The sequence below is a fragment of the Sphaeramia orbicularis genome, chromosome 24 (genome assembly GCF_902148855.1).
Source record: "Sphaeramia orbicularis chromosome 24, fSphaOr1.1, whole genome shotgun sequence".
In the NCBI taxonomy this organism is placed as follows: Eukaryota; Metazoa; Chordata; class Actinopteri; order Kurtiformes; family Apogonidae; genus Sphaeramia; species Sphaeramia orbicularis.
Genome location: NC_043979.1, coordinates 21014844 through 21040183, shown reverse-complemented (window position 1 = coordinate 21040183; position 25340 = coordinate 21014844). Strand labels below are relative to the sequence as shown.

Here is a 25340-nt window from a genome sequence, read left to right as displayed (position 1 = left end):
AAATACATGTTTCTTTGCTTCAAAAATCAAATGCATGGTGTTCAGCTGAGTGGACATTTTTGTAACTCCATGAAAAATAGGGTTATAAAAAATTTCAGTTGCATTGTTTTTTTTTTCATGCCTAACAAGGAATAAAAACACTCAAGGAAAAAAATATTGACAAAGGTTCTCATAATTCATGCATGAAAGGGTTAATATGGAGCCTTGGAAGTTGCTATGGAATGATAATATGGTGAAATAAAGTGTTGGAGTATTAAAAATACACGGTTTTTACGCATGAGCAGAAGGTACCTACATAAGGGACTCCAGTCCACACAATACGCCTGACAACCATCCAGGTCTGATCAGGTACAACTGTGACACTTTGTCCCAGGATGATGTCACTTCCTTTGCTCTCAGCATCCTATAAAAGCCGGCTCTGTTGCGGTGAAGTGTTGGTGGAGAGACCGAAGAGAGACGGGAGCCAGCCAGGTCGCCGATGCTGCGGGAAATTTAGCTCTCCAGAAATACCGAAAAGGCGGCCAAGTTTTGTTCAGAATGCGTCCATAATCCGCGGACTTTCTGCAAGAGGGCAACTTCAACCTTCTGATACAAGCTTTGCTATTTTTCTATTCCTGGAGAGCTTAATGCGCCTCGTTTCCAAACATGATCGGCAGACTGTTCATATTCACAATACTATCCAACTGCGGTAAGAAAAAAGCTGATAAACCGTATTTAAGTTCCTTGATGTGGAAGGTTTTTTTTTGGTTTGTTGCGGGAAATCTGTATAAAGCGCTGTTGAGTAGCGCCGTTCAGCACCAAGGACAGCGCCAAACATGTCTTTAAGTGCAGCGAAGCCAAACGGGCAGAAAGATGGAGAGAAATCACCTGCACATTTGGCACATTTAGTCCTGTACTGATAAAGCAGACAGTAAAGAGAAAGAAAGAAAAAAAAAAAAAAAAAGCAAAACTGAGGTTTAATGATGTGAATAAATAAGTATAATATGACACATGCTTTTCTTTTCTTGCTTTTCTTGCAGTTCTGTCATTGCCAGTGACTTCAAGTCAGCTGGAGAATGAGGACGTAAAGGTAAAGAATGGACTTTTATTTGCAGCATTTGACATTATTCGACTAAATACCAGATAAATACAGACGTCTGCCACTCAAATGTATTCCTGCTGAAATCAGTGGCTACTGAAAAAAATGGATATGTCAAATACTGATTGGCTTGCAACACTTGAATTTGCAAGTGATTCATTTGGCAGTTTAACCTTCTCCAGTGGGAGTTATGCGTGGAGATCAATAGGTAGCGTTCTGAAAGCAACTGAGAGCCTTGACCTCAGTGATTTGGTGGAGAAAGATGAGGAAGAGGAGGAGGGGGTGGAGGAGGGGGGTCTAGATCTGGATCTGGATTTGGAGAGATGATACAGTTGAGACAAGAGCTGAGTGATGCATAGATGAAGAATAAGGGTTTCATCAGAGGAATAATCAGGCTGGATCAGTGTGCGTTGAAAAGAAAAAAAAGACAAATCAGCAGTCATGCAGGATTGGTTTGACATTGAAGGCACCATGGGAGTTGAAATGATTTTGATCTGTCATCATCTGAGTGTTTCACATCTTTGATTGAAGTGGGTGAGTTGAAGCAGAAAAAAAAAAAATCTAACAAAAAATAGTGTGAATTCAATCTCAAGTTCCCATTTTGCCTTAAGCAAACACAGAAAAGACTGTATTTTCTACCAGTTTATAGAATTGATTATGTTTGTAGTTCTTGTTTAGCAGTAAACAACACTAGCTCAAAGCATCTCACCGACTCACCGAAGCACATTTGATGCTTCTGGGTTTTTCCAGGTATTGTGTTTTATTTAACCCTTGGTGTGTCCACAGGTGATGAAATGCATTGTGGAGGCCCTGGCAGACGTACTATCGAGATCCCACCCCATGCCTGTCAGTCAGGAGTGTCTGATCACACTGAGGACAGGTAAACTCCAATACAGAACAGTGCAATGCAACACAAATATGTAGTGGGTGGCTGTTTGGAGCAGCGTGCATATACAAAATAGAGCTGATAAAATGTGTACAAATCATTAATAAGCCATATTTTAAGGTAGATAGACATGATAAGACACAGATGAAAGGAATTAACCAATAACATTAGAGTAAGTTTAATCAAATAGATGTTGATAAATGGTCATAAAGTGTGCATTTAAGACTAACAGAGTAGTTGTATCAAGCCATGAGATCCAATATGGGTTATAGTGTTTTTGTCATGATTGCATGCTGCCCACACATCATAAGGTTAATGGATTGATGCAGTGCCTTCTGGGTAAAGCCCCTATGCAGAGTATTATATGCAGTGGGGTCACTAGCACTCAGCAGAGACTATTCAGTTACATAGCCAGTGTGTTACCTTGATGCCGTCCTTGTTGTAAAAAAATCAATCCGAGCCTTTACTCAGTGAGCGTTTGGTACCGAGCAAGAGAGTGGGAGAAACTGAACACCGCCAAGAGGAATAGAAAAGATGAGAGAGACAGAGTCAAAGTTGTAGAGAGAATGAAAGACTGGAAGAGAAAAAGCAAACGAGGGATCATAGTTTTCCCAAAGGCTTGCCGGCTGATATCGAAGCAGTCCAATTCCTTGTCTTTTTTTGTGCTTGCTCTGTACAGTATGTCACGCCGTTTGTGGGTCAGCAGAAAGTCCAGTCCTCCCTGCTGCTGTAATTCACCAGAGGACTCTCTCTTGTGGTCCAAATGATTAATTGTGCGCTTGCTTTGAAAGCAGTAAATTTCTGGGCAATTAACTCCGATGAACCACTGGAGCAAATTGCTGAGTCTTATAAAAAACAGAGACAATGTACCTGTGTTCAAACCCAGCAGGATCATTTTATTGGCTTTTTTTTTTTTTTTTTCTTTTTTCTTGAGCAGTATCCTTATCTGTTTATTTGCATCTCTTCTGTGTACTTGCAGATGACAGGCTTGTCACTATCCTTCGCCATCATAACTTTCTCAAAGAGCTGCAGGAGATCGCTGTTCAAGGTGAGTCTCTCTCAATACTTCAGATGAATGTAAATAAATGTTTTTATAAGGACATGAAAAGAAAGCTTGAGCGTATTGTTTTCATTTCAGGCGGCCAACAGCGAGCTCAGCTGCAAGGAGGCGAGTGTGTTCCTGATCATGTGACAGAAAGTCCTCAGACTGCAGATGATTCTGATGGTGAGTTTTGTCCAGAGCTGAAGTGTTTGATCTGGGGTCTGTCACTTTAACCCTTTCATGCATGACGCCCACGTTTATGGACGCACAGTTTAACCCATAAAGACCCAGTGTTACTTTAGTGTCAGTTCCCAAATGGATTTTTCTCCATATTTAACGTTTCTTTAGTGATTTATCACCATTTATTGTAATATTATCTTCTTTATTTAGCATTTTTTTCAGTGACAATCAGGTATTTTTCTGTATTTAATTTACTGATCATGTAGATGTTCATAAAAGCTCAGATTAAAGTTGAGGCTTATTGTATCAGAAACAGAGAAAACTGAAGAAAAAGTGACTTTGTCAGTAAAATATATCAATAACTGAACATAAACCCAGTGTTTCCATCCACTATCATTGATCCAACTCCATGGGTTTTACTAGTGAATCAATGTTGCAGAAGATGACGGTGTTTCCATGGTAACTACGGAGCCTCTGAACATCCAAATAGGTCATATCTGATGGCCATGAATAACTAAACAAATGTTTAAAAAATAAATAAATAAAAATGCATTTCAACTTTTGGCTAATTACCTCCGCCAAGGAGGTTATGTTTTTGCCAGGGTTTGTTTGTTTGTTTGTTTGTCTGTCCGTTAGTGTGCAACATAACTCAAAAAGTTATGGACAGATTTTGATTAAATTTTCAGGGTTTGTTGGAAATGGGATAAGGAAGAAATGATTAAATTTTGGTGGTGATCGGGGGTGGGGGGGCCCACGGGGGGGGCGCAGATCAGAAAATTTCATCAAAATCTGTCCATAACTTTTTGAGTTATGTTGCACACTAACGGACAGACAAACAAACAGACAGACAAACAAACCCTGGCAAAAACATAACCTCCTTGGCGTGGGGGAGCCCACGGGGGGGGCCACTGACCAGCCTTGGCGGAGGTCTGCGCTCTCCGAGTGCTTCTAGTTTTGAGTAATAAAATCAATCCAAAAAAATCTTGACACTTTTTTTCATAATTCATGCATGAAAGGGTTAAAGATATATTCTTTTTTTGCAAGATGACTTTTTGCTGTTTTTTCCATTAATCATTTCATTTCATTTATTTATTCACATATCTATTAAAAGAACCAATTGTAAAAACATTACATTTTGCTTTTACATTAGATATTTGTCATATTATTCTCTGCATTTTTCAGTAACTTTTATTGACTTTTTATTATTTTCTGACCATGTAGATGTTCATAAAACCTCCGAACAGAACATCAGAACAGAGAAAACATGAAAACATAAGAGTGATTTTTTTTTTTTCTTTACAAAATATATCATTAACCACTATCATTTGTCAAACCACATTGGTTTTATTGTTAAATCAATGTTGCACAATTGTTTCCATGTTTACTATGGAGTCTGTGAACATCCAAAAAAGACACATCTGTCCCTGAAAAGCTGAGAAACTACATCTTACCTGAATTATTCAAATGCATTTACATTGTTAATGGTTCAAAAGTTATTAAACATTTTGGATCAGCTGATGCTTTTGGTCGCCTGTGGTTGTTGATTGCGCTTGCATCAAAATGCAGTTATTATATGTTATACTGTGCATGAACAGGACATCTGGGAATTGATTAAACCAGTATTTTTGTAAGTCTTGTGGGTGCGATTGTGTGTGTGTTTCCTCAAAAGAAACACAGATACACTTGAGGGTATTCTCATAACTTTAACATGAGCATACAGTCTCCACTATTAAACCGATATAGTACTTTTCAGAACACAGAGACTCTCTCTCATCATCCGTCTTCAGCAATAAAACTGAGTATACCATAAAAGCGAGTAACATACTCACAAGCATCGCTGTTGAATAATGAATTAGGCTATAATAATCCACTACCAATGTATAGCATGCAAAATTAAATACCTGGTTAGTTAAGTTCAATATACAGTAGCTAGCCACCCCATTAACATTACATTCTGTTGTTTTATGACTGTTATTGACGTAATATATCATCAAAACAAAAAGATTTCTTGTGAGTCATTTCAGTGGCTCTTGGGGGCCCTCTGGTGGCCACAGGGGCCCTTAGCAGGTGTTTAGTTTGATCATGTCATGGCCCAATGCAGGTTTTGTCCGTAGATGTATCATTAACAGAATGCAGATTAAATCGCAAATGGCTTTGAAATTGTAATGAAATATGACGTTTTTGTACAACAAGATGCAGAACAATCACGGTTAGCTCAAGTAATTGCAATAAAGCGATTATGTAACAGAGCTGACAGGCCTTTCTTTCTGATTTACATTGAAAAAACCTTCTATCCTGAGTCAAACATGCAGTTGCGGAAAAAAATTATTAGACCACCCTTGTTTTCTTTAATTTCTTGTTCATTTTAATGCCTGGTACAACTAAAGGTATATTTGTTTGGACAAATATGATGATAACAACAAAAATAGCTCATAAGAGTTTCATTTCAGAGCTGACGTCTACCCATTTTCCATGTTTTCTTGATAATAACCAAAATCACCTCAATTTTTACATCAATATCTATGGCATTGTACTGACAAAGTCTGTGCTTTTAGGCATTCAATGTTTTCTTTTATGTCTGTTTTAGTCACATGATACACACAAGAGTTAGTACTTGATTGCATAACCCTTGTTTTTGATGGCTTTTGACGGTCTAATAATTTTTTTCTGCGACTGTGTATATTCTGTGCTGAATTGTGAATGTTTTTTTTTGTTTTTTTTTGTTATCACAGTTGAACAACCTTCGGCCATTCCAGTTTGCGGAATATCTAATCATCATGTTAAAATGCAGCCCCTGTCAAAATGATGAAGTGTTTCTATTATTTCCCATTTTTTGTCAGCAAAGCAGAGCTGACAAGAGGAAAAAAAAAAAACCCGACAGTAGAAGTGCTGAGGTGAATTAAAAGTCTGCTGATGCTTTCGGTGAATGGGGTTTCCATCTGACAACACACCTGGCTTTACAGTCAGAAAAGTGGAAATACACCACATTATAACCAATATGTGTATATAATGTTAGGTGCATCCCAGAAACTGAGTTTATCAGAGATGTATGAACATTACTTCTTTGTATCTCAGCTATATTAAAGAAATGGGGATATTTAGTTTGTTTTAGTTCAGAAAATTTTATTTATCCCAAATATGAATTCATTTGCAGCTTTTCTCACATGCAAACAACAACAATCAGTAAAGTAAGAAAGTGTGTGTTACCTATAATGTATCATTGTCTGGATCTGTTTTGGTTTTAATATCATGTAGTGTTAAATGATTAACACACATTATAAAATATGCATTAGATTAGTACCTTTTCCTACAACAGATACAGTCTTATTATTCATATAAATGCAAATCAGAGCTTTGATATTTCCCCTAAGCATGATTTTATTTTCTCATAAAATCTGTCACATTTACCCTTTCATTGAACACAAATCTGACAGCTGTAACACAACACAGCCCCTGTAATAAACTTTAGTGCTTTTGTGTATGCGCCTTCTTTTTACATCTCTAGAAAATCAATGTCTTCTAGTAAATTAAATTTCTGCCCTTCTGATTACAGATCGATCCATGGTGGAGGCTTTAGGAGGCCCCGGTGAACAATCTATACTGTCCCAGAAGAAGAGGATGAGGAACGAGGACGAACAGGAAGAAAGGGATGACAGTCGAAGTGATGCAGGGTCACCACGGGACAGTGATGTCATAGAAGAGATGCAGGTGAAGAGGGAAGATGAAGACGATGAAGAGGAGAGTCCGGAAAGCCACGTCTCTGAGTCTGACTGGAGCAAAGATAAGACTGAAAAGAGGGAGGAAGGAGAAGAGGAGGAGGAGGAAGAGGAGGAAGAGGAGGAGAAGCGAGGGAACTCAGATGAGAGATTTGGGCCAGAAAACATGACCAAGGATAAGAAAGGCAAGCTGTTTTTTTATTTCCATATATTTTTAATTGGTCTCTAAGTGTATTAAAATAATAATAAAAAAAAAAATCATGCATATTCAGATGTTGAGTTTGATGTTTAGGGGCCAAGTTGCATCAGATTTATTTTTCCCAAGTCATAATAATAAAAAGACATCAGAGGAAATTAAACATCGGCTTGAAGTTGACCAGTAGCAGACAGCGGCATCTTAAGAGGGACGAACAAAAATTGCTTTGTAGATGAAACGGCTTTGCCACTACAGGACTGAGTGATTGATGGAAGTGCTTCCATCTACATGATGAATCTGAACCCCTCCCCCCTTCTCCACCCCCCCACCCCCTCCACCCACAGGGGAGCAGAGCCAACATGGCTGGCATACTGACAGCACACTTAGAGAAATGATTAAAGATCCCTATGTTCTCGCATTCAGATGAGATGGTATTCACGCTCACAGCTGGAATCGTTCACTATCGATTCTAGAAAATCAAGTAAATTATCCTTAAACATCCAAAGGTCAGTCAAGATTGAACCTTTTATGTCCAGATGTTTCCACAGATGATCAGAGAAACAGTTTTTCTAAGATAAAAATGAACATTACAATGCAATATGTATAGTCTCCTGTGAGAGAAAAGCCTCTGCCAAGTAATCTGATTGCTCTGACCATGCTGTTAATTCCCATAAAGCACAGTGAGCGGCACTAAAGGAGAAGCTGCCAGCTGGCACCAAATATTTCATTATAAAAAGTGGAATCTTGCTGAGGGTGGAGAGCATTGAGCCGGTGGCATGGAAAAGGTATTTCAGTAAGAAAACAGAATAACAATAGACTCCACTCTTTATTTTTTTATATCCCTAGGTTCTGGATCTGACGAAACGAGAGATACGACAAGGAACCTATCAAAAGAAGAGGACGAGGAGAAAGATAAGAGGTCGTCACTATTTTTACACAGACAAGAGGAGGGCAGGCAGGAGCAGGAGCAGGAGCAGGAGGATGAGGATGAGGATGACGGAGGGGAGGTGAAGAGAGGGGGCTTAAAGCGCTGGACCAAGAGGACCAAAGCGTTAGCGCTGAAGAAGAAAGGGGCGGTGAAGGAGGAAGTGCCACATCATTCGAAGGAGGTCATGGATGAAGACGAAGAGAAGAAGAAGAAGAAGAAGAAGAAGAAGAGAGGAGGTCTGAGGAGTCCAGAGGAGCAGGAGCTGCAGATGATCGCACGGAGGGCACCTGTGGAGAGGAAGGGGCTGGAGGACGAGGGCAGCGGCAGCAGGAAGTCTGAGGTGTGTAATAAAAACTGTCCTGCAGCTATGTTTGTCAGATGCTTCGAAACACATTAACTGCTGAAAACATTGGAAAAGCCTGTGTAGTATAGACTCCTCCCAACACTACACTGGAAAAAAATCCAAATCTTACCAAATGTATTTTTCTCATTATACTTAACCCTTTCATGCACGAATTATGACAACAATAGTCAAGATTTTTTTCTTTCTTCTTGTTTTTATCCCCCCTTAGGTATGAAAAAAAGCAATTGAGGTTTTTTTTTTTTTTTATGAAGTTACAAAAATGTCCATGCGTTTAATTTTTGAAGTAAAGAAATGTGTTTAAAACCCAATATCAGAAAGTGAGATAAAAACAAATGAAAAGATTTTAATCCTACTAATCTGATGTTTTCTCACATTTTAACATATTCTACTGCTAGTTATTATTCACTTTATGGAGGTAATATGCAAAAAAAAAAAAAAAAAAAACTTTTTGTCTAACAAATAACAATTGATTTACACTAAAACGTGTTAGTGCATATCAGGTTTATCAAGAACAGCAAAGTTACAGTAATGGGATGAATTGCAGTTTATTGGATGATGTATAAGTGTCCACTGTGTTGGCTGATATGGAACTAAAACAACCAAACCCATGAATATACAAGAGAACAGCTGTAGAATAGCTGTCCACTGTAGTGACCACTATGCATGAAAGGGTTAAAATAAGACATAATCACCTAAAGAGTAACATATAAGAACTTATTTTTAAACAACAGATCTTATTTTAAGAAATCTTACTAAGATAATTTTCACTTGTTCCATTGGCAGATTTTTTTTTTGCTTATGTATTTATGTGTATTTTTGTCATTTCTGGTCAAAATATCTCATCGCACTTAAAATAAGACATAATCACAGAATGAGCTTAGAAAAAATAAACTTAAATTGAATGAAATCCTGAACAAAAAAAAAAAAAAAATTTCTCAGACTCTACAGACTCAGACAAGAACACTTTCACCATCGCAGTAAATCTGGCAAATACCAAGCAAAACAAACAAAGAAAAATAAAGAAAAATCAATTGTTTCAACCGTCAAGAACTCCGCAGGGAAACCAACAAGCTCATCATATATCATATACATTCATTTTTAGGTCTATATTAGCTGAAAATACAACGTTGGAGTTTTTTTTTTTTTTTTTTTCGAACATGCAAAGAAAAATAAGACAAAACAAAGCAAATCAAGACATAAACAAAATAACATTCAAATGGACAGAATCTATCCTCAAGCACATCCAAGTCTGAATATTGCATAGTCGAAAAGGAGTAGGAAGAAGTATAAACTTATTTGACATTTTTAAAAATATGAGACACACTGGAAAAAATCCAAATCTTCCCAAGTGTATTCTTCTCATTTCTAGTCAAAATATCTCATCACGCTTAAAATAAGACATAATTACAGAATGAGCTTAGAAAACATAAACTTAAATTGAATGAAATACTGGACAAAAAAAAACAAAAAAACAACTCAATTTCTCAGACTCTACAGACTCAGACAAGAACACTTTCACCATAGCAATAAATCTGACAAATACCTAGCAAAACAAATAAAGCAAAATAAAGAAAAATCAACTATTTCAACCATCAAGAACTCCGCAGGGAAACCAACAAGCTCACTGGAAGAAATAAACAACATTTTTCAAAGAATTTTATGCGAATTTGTATTCATCAGAAAATAACCCAAACCAAGAAGACATCACTTCCTTTTTAAATAACATTCATCTACCACAACTTAATCAAGACCATATCTCTGTTCTAGAAGCTTAATTCAAGATTTTTTTGCTTAATTTAGGCAAAAAAAAAAATCTGCCAATGCCACAACCCAGTCAGCATGTCCATGTGGGCCCCAGAAGGGTTTCAACTGGGCTGCATATAAGGGTCCCATGTGGGTTTGTCCACAATTTCCATGGCGGCCCCACATGTGTTTGCCCATATCAGAGTCAAAATCAGAATCAGAATCTCTTTATTGTCATCATAGCAAGTACAACGAAATTGAGGCAAAACTCTCAGGTTCAGTCCAAGAATTTACTGGCAGATAAGTATCAGTAAAACAACAACAAATATCAGTTAAACAACAACAAATATCAGTAAAAGGCACAGTTATTTCCATTAAAAAATAAAACATTTTGCAAACTAAGATATTTGTAAAATATAGAATTTAAGTGGCTCAAATAACACAAGAAGTAGTACAAATGGCTTGAAAGATAAATATCATGGGATAAATTAGTGTGAAAAATAAATAATATGAGATATTCTGATTCGGATATGGGCAAACACATGTGGGGTCACCATGGAAACTGCGGACAAACCCAAATGGGACCCTTATACGCAACCCAATTGTAACCCTTCTGGGGCCCACTTGGACATGCTGACTGGGAAGTGAAAATTATCTTGGTAAGATTTCTTGAAATAAGATTTTCAACATCCATTGTCTAAAAATAAGTTCTTATATCTCACTGAAAAGTTACTCTTTAGGTGATTATGTCTTATTTTAAGTGTGATGAGATATTTTGACAAGAAATGAGAAAAATACACTTGGTAAGATTTGGATTTTTTCCAGTGTATAACAATATTAAATTACAGTGCATTAGCGTCAGCGGTTCTCCTTCTGAGTTACAGACTTTGCTAGTCAGTGATATATACTGTTAATTTGGATAATTTGGAGAAAAGTCGTTCTGTTGCAGACTGAGAGGAATAGGGTTGATTTTTGTGTCTCCATATTGGATTCAGATCCCCTACATGAATGCTTGTAAACCTGCTGGATGGATTATACAGTCATGGAAAAAATGATTAGACCACCCCTTGTTTTCTTCAGTTTCTTGTTCATTTTAATGCCTGGTACAATTAAAAGTACATTTGTTTGGACAAATATAATGATAACAACAAAAATAGCTCATAAGAGTTTAATTTCAGAGCTGATATCTACACATTTTCCATGTTTTCTTGATAATAACTAAAATCACTTCAGTTCTTACATCAATATCTGTGTCATTGTACTGACAAAAACAGTGCTTTTAGGCTTTCCATGTTTTCTTTTCTGTCTGTTTCAGTCACATGATACACACAGGAGTTAGTATTTGATTGCATAACCATTGTTTTTGGTGACTTTTGATGGTCTAACAATTTTTTCTGCGACTGTATGTTCAGATTTCATAGTGTTAGTACCTTTATCAGACACAGTTCAAACAATTCTGAGCAGAAAGTACTGTCATTTTTTTCTGCACAATTTTTAAAGCTATTTTTTTAATATATGTTTTTAATATTAGATTTTACTTCTGTTTTATTGAACTTGGAATTATTTATTGGTCACTTTCAAATGAATTATTCTCTACATGAGACCTTTCTTAAGTGATTTATCACCATTCATTATATTTTTATTCTCTATATTTTGCATTTCACAGCAAAAAGCTAATATTTTGCTGTATCTACAACAAATGTCATTTGTCTAACTACATCGGTTTTATTGGTAAATCAATGTTACTGAAAATGATGATCTTTCCACATTCACTGTGGAGCCTCTGAACGTCCAAATGGTTCATAGAAACTGAAATTTACCTGAATTATTTAAATGCATTGATAGGATTAATGATTTAAAAGTTACTGAACATTTCAGATCAGTAGATATGTTTGGTCGCTGGCATCTGTCTAGTTTTTTGGGGGTTGACAAAGTTTGTGCGACTATACAATATGGATTTAAACATATTTTCTTAGTGTTGGATTTACATTCATTCTGTGATTTTAGATGTAAATGTCCATTATTACAGCATATGATTAAGTCTTTCAAGCATTCAATCACATAAAATAGAGCACAGGTGTCAAACATGCAGCCCGGGGACCAAAACTGGCCCGCCAAAGGTTCCTATCTGGCCCGCAGGATGAATTTGCAAAGTGCAAGTTAGGGCATCCAACTCAAAAATAATATCATAATAACCTATTAATAATGACAACACTAATTTTTCTCTTTTAGTGCAAAAAACATTAAATTATGAAAATGTTTACATTAACAAACTATCCTTTAAAATGTGAATAACTTGAACAAATATGAACAACCTGAAATGTCTGAAGAAAACTAAGTGCAATTTTAACAATATTCTCTCTGTTACTAAATGTTTTGTGCCTTTATAGATCTGATCTGTACGTATGCATATGTATATATGATAAGTCGAGGCATAATATTGATAAAATTGAACTTATATTTCTTAACAAATTCCATTTTTTTCAGGTTATTCACATCCTTTTTGTTTAGATAGTTTTTAAATGTAAATATTGGCATAACTGAATGTTATTTTTTGCACTAAAACAATTTGGAGTTGTCATTATTTATTGGCTGTCATGCTACTATTTTACTGGTCCGGCCCACTTCAGATTAAATTGGGCTGAACGTGGCCCCTGAAAGAAAATGAGTTTGACACCCCTGAAATAGAGCAATTTATTTGTTTTTCTTTTAATCAGTTGAAAGCCCTGATATTTATTCCCATTCTGCACAGACTTTGCTTTGACTTTCTTCATTTAAAAGTTTACATACGGTAAAGTTGGGCTGATTGATTTGCTTAAGGCAAAAAACACTAAGGTGATATTGTTCTTTTAGTGAGAAAAGTAATAAAAGTCCTTTAAAGGTACCCTGTAGCTGAGGTGCTGCTTGGCAGGATGTTAAAACAAAGCTTCTGCCTGTAATAGCTGTAATGGCTCCAAACTGTTCCTCATTAGTTGTAACAGTGGGTCTTAAAGAGCCTATTGTGGATTTAATGCGTCCTTGCCAACACCCAGAGCAGCCGTGCATGGCGTCTGATTGTGACCGTATTTTTAGGACCGCTGTGTGAGAAAAGTTTGCCGATATGTATCATTATTTGTTCCCTCCTCATTTGTATTTCTCTGCTCGCTCGCTGTCCTCTCATTACAGCCACAGGAGCCGGAGATTGAAAGTCTGGCAGCCATCGAGTCAGAGCTTGAAAACGTTGCCCAGAAACTCCATGAGCTGCGACGAGGCTGAGAAGCGATTGAAACTAGGGTGACACCGCAACCTCCTCTGCCTCCTCGTCCTCCTCCGCTTTACCAGCTGCCTGGTTTCCACAGATAGAGCGTGTGTGAATATGTGACAAGATTTTTTTGTCTTTTGCTATTTTTCTTGAGGATGCACTCTTGCTCTGCGCTGCTGCAGCCTCCCTTGTGACACTCTGACTCTTAGATTAGCGTATAATAGACGCAGCTAGACGTTATTTTAGACAAACATATGATATACAAAACACACCTAAAGGAGGATGTCTGCGTCAGTGAAGGATGACACGCTGTTTATCCTTCATTTTCTCTGACTGATCTTCTCTCTCTTTCTGCAAACGTATCTCCGCTGCTTTTCACGTCACTTTTAACACTGCACATTAACATAAGTGAAAGGTCGAGGTAATAAATCCACACATCAACAAAGGTGAGGTTGCACAGTAAAGGCATGTATACATGTAAAAAGCTCTTTCTGGGATGCTTACTTCTTATGATGAAGATGAAGGAAAAAAAACAAAACATAGATGCTTAATTATAGATACAGTTGAGTCTAATCAAGCCAAGGTAATAAGCAATCATTTTTAGAAAAGAAATGTCTGGATTGTAAACTTTATTTAAAAAGATAAATAAATAAATTGAATAGTTTATCTGGAAATCTTTGTTTGATGAGTCTTTTTAAAACCTTTACAGCCAAAATAAACTGTAGGTATCAAAATTGATCATTTATCTTGTGACTTTTGCATTATTATGGAGTGGGTTTGGTAAAAAAAAAAATTAATACCTGCACCGGGGAAAAGTTCTAGGGTTGTTATAATATGGGTATTTCCTCATCTATTTTTGAGTTTTATCATATTAACCTTTTCATGCATGAATTATGAGAACCTTAGTCGAGATATTTTCCTGAGTGTTTTTATTCCTCTTTAGGCATGAAAAAACAATGCAATTTAAAAAAAAAATAAACCTGTTTTTTTATGAAGGTAGATTTGTTTCTTTATTGCTTTAACTAAAAAAATAAATAAATAAAAAAAAAAAAAAGTGTTTGAATGCAAAAAAAAAAAAAAAATACGATCCAAAAAATTGCATTTGAACACTTTTTTTCTTTGATTGAAGTGAATTTTTTTTTTTTTTTTTTTTTTACAATACAGAAACAAATCTACCTTCATCATTTTTTGTGGAGTTCCAAAAATGTCCACTCCGCTGGACACCATCTGTTTAATTTTTGAATGTCAGAAAGTGACATACAAAATCCAAACATTTTTAATGCAGCTAATTTGATGTTTTCTCACATTTTATCATATGCGCAATTTTTATTAGCAATTGATTTACACTCAGACATGTCACTGCAGATCAGGTTTATCAAGAGCAGCAAAGTTAAAGTAATGGTATGAAAGTTAGTGTATGGGATGGTGCAAAAGTGTCCACTGTGTTAACTCATATCGAACTAAAACAACAAAACCCATGAATATATTAGAGAACAGATGTAGAATAGCTGTCCGCTGTAGTGACCAATATGCATGAAAGGGTTAATTACAAGTGTGAAGCATTATTTGTGGCTGTACAATACATTCATATATATACTGTACCCTCATTCACACATATTCATTCTGAACTATAGTTTCTCACTGTAAAAATGCTGCAGTCTGCTCCTGTTTGTGGGCGACAAAGGCGAGAATATGAATCATCACCGTGACACATCCTCTGTTTTTACATTATATTCAAACACAAACATTCTAAGCCTTAGTTTTGGTGTCAACATCAGAATATTCTTTTTTTTTTTTTAACAGTTAAAAAGGGAGAAGCGCAGTATAGAATTGCATCACACTGTGGCGCATACACTGATGTAACTGTGTTTGCTCAGCATATGTGGAGCTGTCGAGTAGACGTCACAAAATGTGGCAAGAATAGCCAGTGGGCAGAAGAGAAACTGAAAATGCAGAAGGTTTGCTGCTCTCTCTCTGGCAGCTTGAATGAATATAGTTATTGTGGGCACAGCTAAGATGTGAAGCAGTCAAGAAGATCTTTGTCTGTTTATGCATCATCTGACACCAATATATAAACATAGAGAGACTTAAAAACTCAAATGTCAACTGTGGAGGATATCTCTATGATACGATAAAAATATCCCAACTTTCTGAATGTAGGTTTGTATTAGTCATTCACTAGAAAGTTTCAATGTACGTCATTGAACAATTAAACAACAGAGGCCATGCATTTTACATTTGAAGTCACTGCTTTAAAAGTTTTTTCAAGGATTATATTAAATTTTCAGCATTTTTTATAAGCTTTGAATGAGGTGGTAATCTTGGATTCATCATGAACCTGAAGATGTTATGAAAAATTCATTAAAACAGAATGAAAAGGGCAGCAGATGGCGACATTAGACTACTTTAGTCCGCCTCCACAAAGGTGAGCGACATCAGAGAAGGTGATTTAAAGTCACATTTGTATTTTGAGCAAAGAGGACTTAATCATTTTTTTAGTCTTTATAGCCAAAAACATATTAACTCATAAAGATCCAAACAGGCCAAAACCATCTACTGATCTAAAATATTTAATACCTGTTGATCCATTAATCCTATCAATACATGTAAATAATTGGTGTAAAATACAGTTTGTCATCTTTTCATGATCCATTTGGATGTTCAGAGGCTCTGTAGTTGCCATGGAAACACTGTCATTTTCTATAACATTGATTCACCAGTAAAACCCATGGAGTTGGATCAATGACAGCTGGATGGAGAAAACTGGTATATGTTAAAGTTTTGATATATTTTGCTGAAAAAGACACTTTCTTCAGTTTTCTCTGTTTCTGATATAATAACCCTAAACTTTAATCTGAGCTTTTATGAACATCTACATGATCAGTGAATTAAATATAGGAAAAAATCTGATTTTTACTGTAAAAACACAAAATACAGAGGATCATATTATAGTAAATGGTGAAAAATCACTTTAGAAAAGTTAAATATAGAGAAAAAACTATTTTGGAGCTGTCACATAAGTAGCACTGGGTCTTTATGGGTTAAACTGACAATCTAAAGTTAAATACAGTACTTGTGCAAAAGTCTAATGTCACTAAGAGGTTTGTTGTTTTTGCAGGGTTGGGATATGCATACATATATAATCTTCTTTATCTTTTCTTCAGATACAACAAGAAAATACAAGGATTATGTGCACAATCTTAAAGATACAAAAACTGAACTAAATGGGTTCTAAAGGGTAAAGTCACTATTTATTGTGACCTTTGACCTCTTGACAGGAAGCAGCACAAACAGTTACAAACATCTGACATGTGCTGAATGGAACCTGGTATAAAACATCAGAAAATGAATGCAATGACTCTTATATTGTCTGAAGGAAAATGTTAAAGACATGTTAAGTGTGAAGGGTGGTCACACAGTGCTAGAAGCTTTTGTTTTCACCACTGTACATACTTCACATATATCCAGACTGAAGCTTAACCCATAAAGACCCAGTGCTACTTTTATGGCAGTTCCCACATATATTTTTCTCTGTATTTACCCTTTTTTAAACAATTTATCACCATTTACCTTAACATTATCCTCTGTATTTTGTGTTTTTTCAGTAAAAATCAGGTATTTTCCTATATTTAATCTACTGATCATGTACTTTAACCATCATGCTGAGATTATATATGAGAGTTATTATATCATAAATGGATAAAACTTGAGAAAAAGCGACTTTTTCTGTAAAATCGATCATTAATTGAAATTAAACCAAGTGTCTCCATCCACTGTCATTGATCCAACTCCATGGGTTTTATTGGTGAATCAATATTGTAGAAGATGACAGTGTTTCCATGTTTACTACAGAGCCTTTGAACGTCCAAATAGGTCATATCTAATGACAATGAAAAGATGACAAACTGTATTTTACACCAATTATTTACATGTATTGATAGGATTAATGGATCAGCAGATTATATCAGTAGATGCTTTTAGTCACTGGTGGATATTTGGGTCTTTATGGGTTGATACAGAAACTGAGAAATGCATGCGTGGTCATTATAGCCTTAATAAACCTACAAATCTAATGTTGGTTTGTGACTTTTGTGCAGTAATGTACGGTACTATTCTTACATACATGTCATTAAATGCAACATTCATTCATTCATTCATTTTCTGAACCCGCTTTATCCTCACTAGGGTCACGGGGGTCGCTTGGAGCCTATCCCAGCTATTTACGGGCGAAGGCGGGGTACACCCTGGACAATTCGCCAGTTCATCGCAGCGTAACACAAACATATTTATAGATATCCTATACAGAGATATGGATATCCTCTTCAACAATTTATTAGTATCTAAAGATGATTTTCTGGCCCTTAACTGCATTAACCCATAAAGACTCAGTGTTACTTTTCCCAAATGAATTTTTCTCACTATTTAATCTTTCTTGAGCAATTTATCACCATTTATTATAATATTATCCTCTGTATTTTGCGTTTATTCAATAAAAATCAGGTATCTTCCCATTTTTAATTTATTGATCACATGGATGTTCATAAAAGCTCAGATTCAAGTTAATTGTCATAATATCAAAAATAGAGAAAAATGAAGAAAAAGTGACTTTTTCAACAAAATTCTTCATTAACTGAACATAAACCCAGTGTGTCCATCCACTGTCATTGATCCAACTCCATGGGTTCTACTGGTGAATCAATGTTGTAGAAGATGACGGTGTTTCCAGGTTCACTACGGAGTCCCTGAACGTCCAAATGGGTCATATCTGATGACCATGAAAAGACGACAAACTGCATTTTACACCAATTATTTACATGTATTGATAGGATTAGTGGAAGAGAAGTCCTTAAACATTTTATACTGGTAGATGATTTTGGTCACCAGTGGTGGTTGAGCCTTTATAGGCTAAGGTTTCATACTTTATCTCTGTGGTGGAGCTGAACAGTCAGTACTGATAAGCTCCAAACACCATCATCAATCATGGGGTTAATGCAGGTTATGCATATGGTGTGTAGTGTTCATTCATCCCCTTTATCTACTCACTGAAAACACACTCTAATAAGCTGCAACCTCAGCACCAAGAGACAGGATACACCCCGAACAGACTGGAATAACAAATTAATCTACATTTTCCTCAAAGGTACTTTTATCACAAGGAGTGAGCTGTAAACCCTTAATCTTATTTTAGTCGTTTTGGGAACAGAGCTGACATAAGTTGAATTCTTTGCACACACACACACACACTGACTCCCAGACAAAGGAATTTACAGTATCTTCACATAATTTTTATCTACAGTGTCTGATTTTACAACAGAGACATTCAAAGTTTTGGTTTAGCAGCTTCCAAACCTCTGAGGCCTGTAAAAGATGAGTATATGTCTGACGATGTAAATGTCTAAAGTGTTTAAAAATCAAAATCAAAGAAGCAACAACCAGAGAAATTGTGTTTGTATAAAAATATAACATTTTATTTCCAGCTACAAAGTGAAACATGTAACATTTTTGTCACACTTCTCAATAAAATAGTAAAAAATACTGTTGACAAAAAATACACTATCGATACATTTTGAAGCACAGGACCAATTTGGGTTTTAAATTAACTTAAACTGTACAAATATATACATCATTTACACATCAACAATAAAAAAGGAATGAAATTACAATTCTTCCAGTCTTTTTTTTTTCTATTTTTGTACAAAATAGACACTTGGTTTCATCCTTCTGACCTGAATCAGTAATAGTCAACATGTTTTTTTTTTTTTGTTCTTTCAGTGCCGTAGCAAAGCCCACTGTGTTCCATATCTAACCCGAAACTCAGCACGCTGCTTTCTTTCTCATCCACACGTTGGGGCGGAAACTCTGACCTTTCCTCCACTCTGTGAGCATAGTGAACAGCTCAGACACGTAGACAAGGCTGACATTCAGGCCTGCGCTAACAGACACAAACACACACATATACACGCACAAGGACACATTCAGACCTGTTTGGACAAGGGGAACATTGGCCCGCTGTGGTCTGCGTGTTCCCTCTACAGCTGCTTACAGTTTACAGGTCTGGTCTGGACTTTGAGGATTGGGGGGGGGGGGGGGTTATTAGACACCTCATTTAGAGAGGAGGTCATGGTTTAGATAAGGCGTAAAAATGCGTACAGTAAAATGGACGGGTCTGTGAGAGGGGATTCAAAGGGGGATGGATTAAAAAAAACCTGGCAGTAGGTTTGTCAAAATAGAAGTTATAGTGCAGGAATCTCATGGAGCTGCTACGCAACCCACTGTCTGAGCTCTATGTGGCTGATAAGCACCAGCCAAACAAAAACATACAGACACCAAGACAAGTGTCTGAGCTACTTTTACAATGACAAAAATCAAACATATATACTGAGCTGCAAAATGAGATGGAGTTCTGTTTGTTTTCAAGTCATAAGCTCTTATCGTCCCTCAGAGGCTCACGCCATGTCTCCCATCATCTTCTTGTAATACATGGACTCGAAGATGTCATTCTCCCCGGGGCAGTTGTGGTGGCAGGCGCAGGACTTGATGAACATCATGTGCTTCTTCATGACCTGTCCGTCGGGGCATTTGAACTCCATGGGCAGGGTGGTGGTCCTGTGAGGGGTGCAGCACCGACCGTCCAGGCAAACTCCGCAAAACTTAGGTCTGTAGGACTTGGTGGTGGTGCAGCCGGAGATCTCAAACTTCATAGGTTTGGAGAGCCTTGGAGTACGAATGCACTTTTTCCCTTTCTGGAGGAGGAAAATGAGCAGAAACGTTAGCTGGTGTTCATTAGTAGTTTGAGTATGTGAGGAGTTCATAAGATCTTTGCAGTTGAATAAAGACTCACCCTGATGCTCTGCTCCAGCTGGGACTCGCAGGGTCGCACCATGCACAGTCTGGTCTGTTTCTCCAGTCGGCATTCACGGTTATCATTGGTGACTCTGGTGGAGATCCCGAGGCCACAGGTCTTTGAGCAGGCGCTCCATTCAGTAGTCTGAACCAGGCAGTTCTCCCTCATCAAGGAGGGGTCTGGGCCATAGGTCTCCTCCTGTCTGTAAGCTGTGAAACACAAAAGCAAACACCAGATCAGAACCCCATCCTGATAGAAACCCATTCACAAAATCAGAACGCAACCTGATGTTTTTTTTTATTGTAGTAAAAAGACACCAACTCACCAGGCAAAACAGATCCCATGAAGGTGTGAGTGTAGGGGGAGTCACACACCCACTCCTCGCAACACTTTCCTGGCACCTTCACTCGTCTTGGAAGGGGGCAGTCAGGGCTGGGGAGTCGGACATCCATGGAGCAGAGGGGCACACATCCCACAGCTCCATCCAGACAGGTACACTGGTACTTGCAGCTGCTCTGGAAGGTCTCTCCACTTTTGTACACCATACCTCCGAACACACAGGTGGCTCCTTCTCTAGCTGCGGAAGGCAAACAGTAAGGTTATCATCCGGTTCGTACATTCAGGTTTTACTTATTAACTTTTTCTTGGGAAGGGGGTCAGTGATGCGGCTCACCTGTGCAGACTCCGATGCGTCTGTTGATGGGGGCTCCGAAGTCACAGAACAGGCCTTTGTGTGGGTCACAGACGTCTTTCTCGGTGCACAGCTCGCCCATCTGCTTGGCGCACACCCTGCAGCATCCACATCCGTCCAGCACCAGGCTCACCCCTGGGAGACACTGGGGGGGGGTGGAGGGGCACGAACACTGGCCGCTGCACTCCTGACCTGCAGCCTGAACACAGAACACACGCTCAGTCCATCTATCTGTACGAGCAGCATTTCAGATCCTACTGACAAGACTTAAACTGACATTCTGGTACATTTAGAGCTCATGTTGCGTCTTGTTGAGTTTCTAGCTGTTATGTAAAGAGTCTGTTTCTAAGGCTTACCATATGTGAGAGCAGGATGCACAGCAAAGGCAGCAAAGTCATTTTCTTCATTCCAGCAGACATCTTTTCTTCCGTGTAGAAATAGATTTAATTCTTCCTTAAGCTTCGTCGAGAAAGTCTTCCTTAAATCTCAGAGTTTGAGCTTGAGAAACCTTTTCTGATCAAGTCGATCTCTTGTCTGGTTTGTCGTGTAGCGTTTCTCCGCTGCTCCAGTCACAGTCGTGCTTTCTTGCTTGCTTTCTTCCTTTGGTTCGTTCTCTCTTTCTTGGTGAAAGCTAGAGTTTAGCTTCAGTAGAGGAGTTGATCTGAGTTCTGACTGGAGAGTTGAGCTGCCTTTATACTCGCTGGCCCTCGTAGCACGTCACTGGGGGCTGAATGGAGAGCCAGCCCTGGACAAACATGGACATACTTGGCATTCTTTCCTCGCTTCCTGACCCCCACTCCAGACATCCCACATTCCTGCTGTCTGAAGGCAAGGCTCTGCTGCTCGGCCAAACAACACTGTCTCTCTCAGAGCAGCTTTCATCTGGAATGGGAGGTTAAGTCTGGTTAGAGGCCTGGGACCCCACACTGGGAATTCCTGAAGACTGACTTCACAAACAGACAGCCGGTACCTATAAATATTAATTTTATAAAAAGAACAAAAGGAAAAAAGTAGCTCAGGACTTTACAGTTAAGAGGAACACTTAAACACAACAGGTAGAACCCCGTAAAGCACTAAAACATGTACTGATTAAATGAACTGATTGATGTGTAACAAGTGGTTTAAGACTTTAAGCCCACAACAGCATTCCTCAGCTTCAAAAGCACACAAACAGCCTGGGCTTTAGAAAATGAACAGTGCGCGGTTGGGGAAAGGAAATTCATTTGAGTCATTTACTGTAGCTGGTTATCTATCAAGGTGCTCCTTCCAGAGACTTGGCAGCTGCTGTGGTGTTGTAACTTTGCCTTCTGTACTCGTGTGGTTATGTCTGGGACATTGCAGCGGCATTTTTGTGCACTGACATCAGTGGCGAACACAAGCAGACCGAGCGCTGCTGTCATTATAACCTAATAAAACACATTATGATCACTTTATGCAGCTAGTGGGAATTTTAATCACAGACTCTTCTCACATTAATTATGTGCAATACACTGAGGTTATGGTAAATTAATTAGTGCTTCAGTTCACCAAACTCCACTGATTATAAATACATGTATAATGTATCCAATGAGAGTACTTTACGTAATTACATTAGAGGTGCTTGTACTTTGGTTGAGATTTTCTATTTAACACACAGGTGTCAAACATGCGGCCCGGGGGCCAAATCCGGCCCGCCAAAGGATCCAATCTGGCCCGTACGATGAATTTGTGAAATACAAAACTTACACTGAAAATATTAACAATCGAGGATGTCAAAATCATTTTAATTCACATTCCACATACAGACTAATTAGATCTCGAGTGGGTCAGAACCAGTAAAATACTATCATATTAAACCTATAAACAATGACAACAGCAAATTTTATCTTTGTTTTAGTGTAAAAAAGTAAAATTACAAGAAAATGTTTATATTAAAAACTGTTATTTTACAAAAAATGTGAAAAACCTGAAATGTCGTAAGACAAGTAAATGCAATTTTACCAATAGTCTGCCTGTTATTAAATGTTCCGTGCATTTGTAATTGTAATGTCAGTTGTAATGCACATGTGTAAAAGACAAACTGATAATCTGAGGCAGAATATTGTTAAAATTGGACTTGTTTTTCTTAAGATGTTTCCAGTTGTTCCAGATGTTATTCAGATTTTTGTAGATGTTAAAATTATCATAATTTAATTTGACTTTTTTCACTGTTATTATTTTACTGGTCCCACTTCATGTCAGATTAGGCTGTATGTGGCCCGTGAACTGAAATGAGTTTGACACCCCTGATTTAACACAACCTTATACTTGTACTCCATTACATCTCATAGGAAAATATTGCCCTTTTAGTCATAGTAGTAGTAGTAGTAGTAGTAGTAGTAGTAGTGTAGATTTATTTCGAGCACATAGAATCATCAGATAACAAAGAACCACACAATATGGTCAAACAAAATTTTTCTGCGCTCGAAAAGGAGTGAGAAGAAGTATAACTTACAGACTCCCACCCTTTTTTACAAACTAATAATTAAATTAAATCTGCTTCCTTTGCTTTGTTAACACACTTTTTTCCTGTATATTTTTACAATAACAAAGAAACATCCATACAAACCATTCACATACACTTTTTCAGTCACCGCACACACAATCAGATTTGCATAATCAACTGTTTTTAATATAAGCTATAGTATTTATATGCGCTTTAAATATTTACTACAAATACAATAATCAATAAATATGATAATATCTTTTTATCATGATAATTAATGACAATAATATCTTATTTTATGCATACTTCTGTTATGTGAAAATTTTACTTACTTTCCAGACTTTATCAAATATTGTGTAATAACACACATCAATGCATCAGTAAAATTAATTTAAAACCATCTTATATTATAGTACAAAACAGTGACTGACTGTATGACTACTTTTATTTTACACATTTTCAGTAGATTTTGTCGCTAATACTTATGCTTTGTACATTCTGGTGTGTCATTACTAACAGGAGGCTGCAAAATCATAATGGCAAAAATCATAATATAATTTTACAAAGCAACATATCATTGGAATAAATGTAATCTTTAGGGTTGATTTTGTTTATAGTAACATCTAAAACACTTATACTTCCAAGTCTTTTTCTCTAAACACTGATTTTATAATTATTTTAAATGTTCTACCTGTAGAAAATAATAACTTCAAGCCACAATTAACCGTCTGGTTTCTATAACCCTCTCACAGGACAAAAAAAACAGCCTTTAAACTTAAAAGAAACATTGATTTGACATTTATTGTGATCATTACTGACACCAACCAACTAACAAATGGTAAACGTGAAGTCCTCTGAACTGTAAGTGTACTTTTGTCCATATTGTGTCTATACTCCTGATCCTGGTCCTGATGGTCAGTTACCGGTAACCTGAGCTCAGTGTTCTGTCCAGCCAAGGTATGCAGGACAGGTATTAACTGAACAAAGACTAAATGCTCTCATTCATTGGCGTTTCCCGACATGGATGTTTGTTGATTTGAGTATTAGTCTGCTTTTATTACTTCCTGAAAGCACAACATTTTTCACAGGATTCTGTTAAGAACACCAGCCACAACAACCTTTTAGGATGGGATTGTGTTTCACGGTTGACAAGATGTTTTGACTTTTTCCAACGCGTCTGAGACGAATGATTATTAACCTTTTCGACCATCCAAAATTCAGACTGGCACGTAGTTGAAGATAGATTCTGTTCATTTAAATGTTATTTTGTTTTTGTTTTAATTTGCTTCATTTTTGTTTTATTTTGTTTCTTTGCATGTTCGAAATAAATAAAATAAATAACTAAACCCTTTATAGGGAAATACTCTGAAATCCACAATTTCAACTTTAGTGTGTTATTGGAGGACATAACAAGACTTTATTTTGTGATATTTTTCAAAATTTTGTATTATTATGTAGAAAATCAAGGTCAATGAAGTTACCATATTTGGTTCCTTACCCATAAGTGGCAAAAAAAAAAAAAAAAACAACCCAAGAAGTAAGAATGAAAACACAAGAAAAACATGTGAGTTGAAAGGAACATGCATTTTAGAACATTAGATTATCCCTTTGAACATCATTCCTTACATCAGTACCATTACTTCATGCATGCAGCTAAACTCTTCCTGATGATGTGAGAAGGGCCTCTATGCTGACAATGTTTAAGTCCAGGCTGAAAATGGCTCTGTTCAATTGTGCATAGAACAGCTGAAAGTAGTCGTTTTTCCATTGGACATCTGTGCAAAACTTTATCTATATTTACTAAATGTCAAAAAAACAGAAGTGCACAATGTCGTTTTTTCCGTTAAATCACAAATTCGATGATTTGTTTATTTGTTATCACGAGATGACACAAAGAAATCATTCCATAAACATGGTGACGAATATGGTGTTGATTTACAGATATATTCATTATTATTATATATTAC

The 25340-nt window shown here is 37.0% G+C and overlaps 2 protein-coding genes across 2 annotated transcripts; one reads left to right on the top strand and one right to left on the bottom strand.

Moving 5' to 3' along the window:
• The first annotated feature begins 428 nt into the window (after window positions 1–428).
• chga (chromogranin A) lies at window positions 429–13952 on the top strand. Its single transcript, XM_030129079.1, has 8 exons — window positions 429–688; window positions 1020–1069; window positions 1865–1958; window positions 2944–3012; window positions 3103–3189; window positions 6740–7087; window positions 7945–8366; window positions 13299–13952. Exons 1-8 carry the CDS (start codon window positions 646–648, stop codon window positions 13386–13388), a joined length of 1203 nt encoding a protein of 400 aa, XP_029984939.1. The 5' UTR covers window positions 429–645; the 3' UTR covers window positions 13389–13952.
• Window positions 13953–18818: 4866 nt separating this feature from the next.
• ccn2a (cellular communication network factor 2a) lies at window positions 18819–21584 on the bottom strand. Its single transcript, XM_030128724.1, has 5 exons — window positions 21266–21584; window positions 20892–21108; window positions 20544–20795; window positions 20216–20427; window positions 18819–20117 (listed from the first exon to the last, which is right to left on the bottom strand). The coding sequence occupies exons 1-5, from the start codon at window positions 21326–21328 to the stop codon at window positions 19821–19823; spliced, it is 1041 nt and encodes a 346-aa protein (XP_029984584.1). The 5' UTR covers window positions 21329–21584; the 3' UTR covers window positions 18819–19820.
• Between the last annotated feature and the right edge of the window lie 3756 nt (window positions 21585–25340).

Excerpts from the sequence above, each read along its gene's own strand:
- chga (XM_030129079.1), top strand. The coding sequence starts at position 646 with ATGATCGGCAGACTGTTCATATTCACAATACTATCCAACTGCG. Across the intron at positions 1,959-2,943 it reads TCTGATCACACTGAGGACAG|ATGACAGGCTTGTCACTATC; the intron begins GTAAACTCCAAT and ends GTGTACTTGCAG. Across the intron at positions 8,367-13,298 it reads GCGGCAGCAGGAAGTCTGAG|CCACAGGAGCCGGAGATTGA; the intron begins GTGTGTAATAAA and ends CTCTCATTACAG.
- ccn2a (XM_030128724.1), bottom strand. The coding sequence starts at position 21,328 with ATGTCTGCTGGAATGAAGAAAATGACTTTGCTGCCTTTGCTGTGCATC. Across the intron at positions 20,796-20,891 it reads ACGCATCGGAGTCTGCACAG|CTAGAGAAGGAGCCACCTGT; the intron begins GTGAGCCGCATC and ends TGCCTTCCGCAG. Across the intron at positions 20,428-20,543 it reads CATGGGATCTGTTTTGCCTG|CTTACAGACAGGAGGAGACC; the intron begins GTGAGTTGGTGT and ends TGTGTTTCACAG.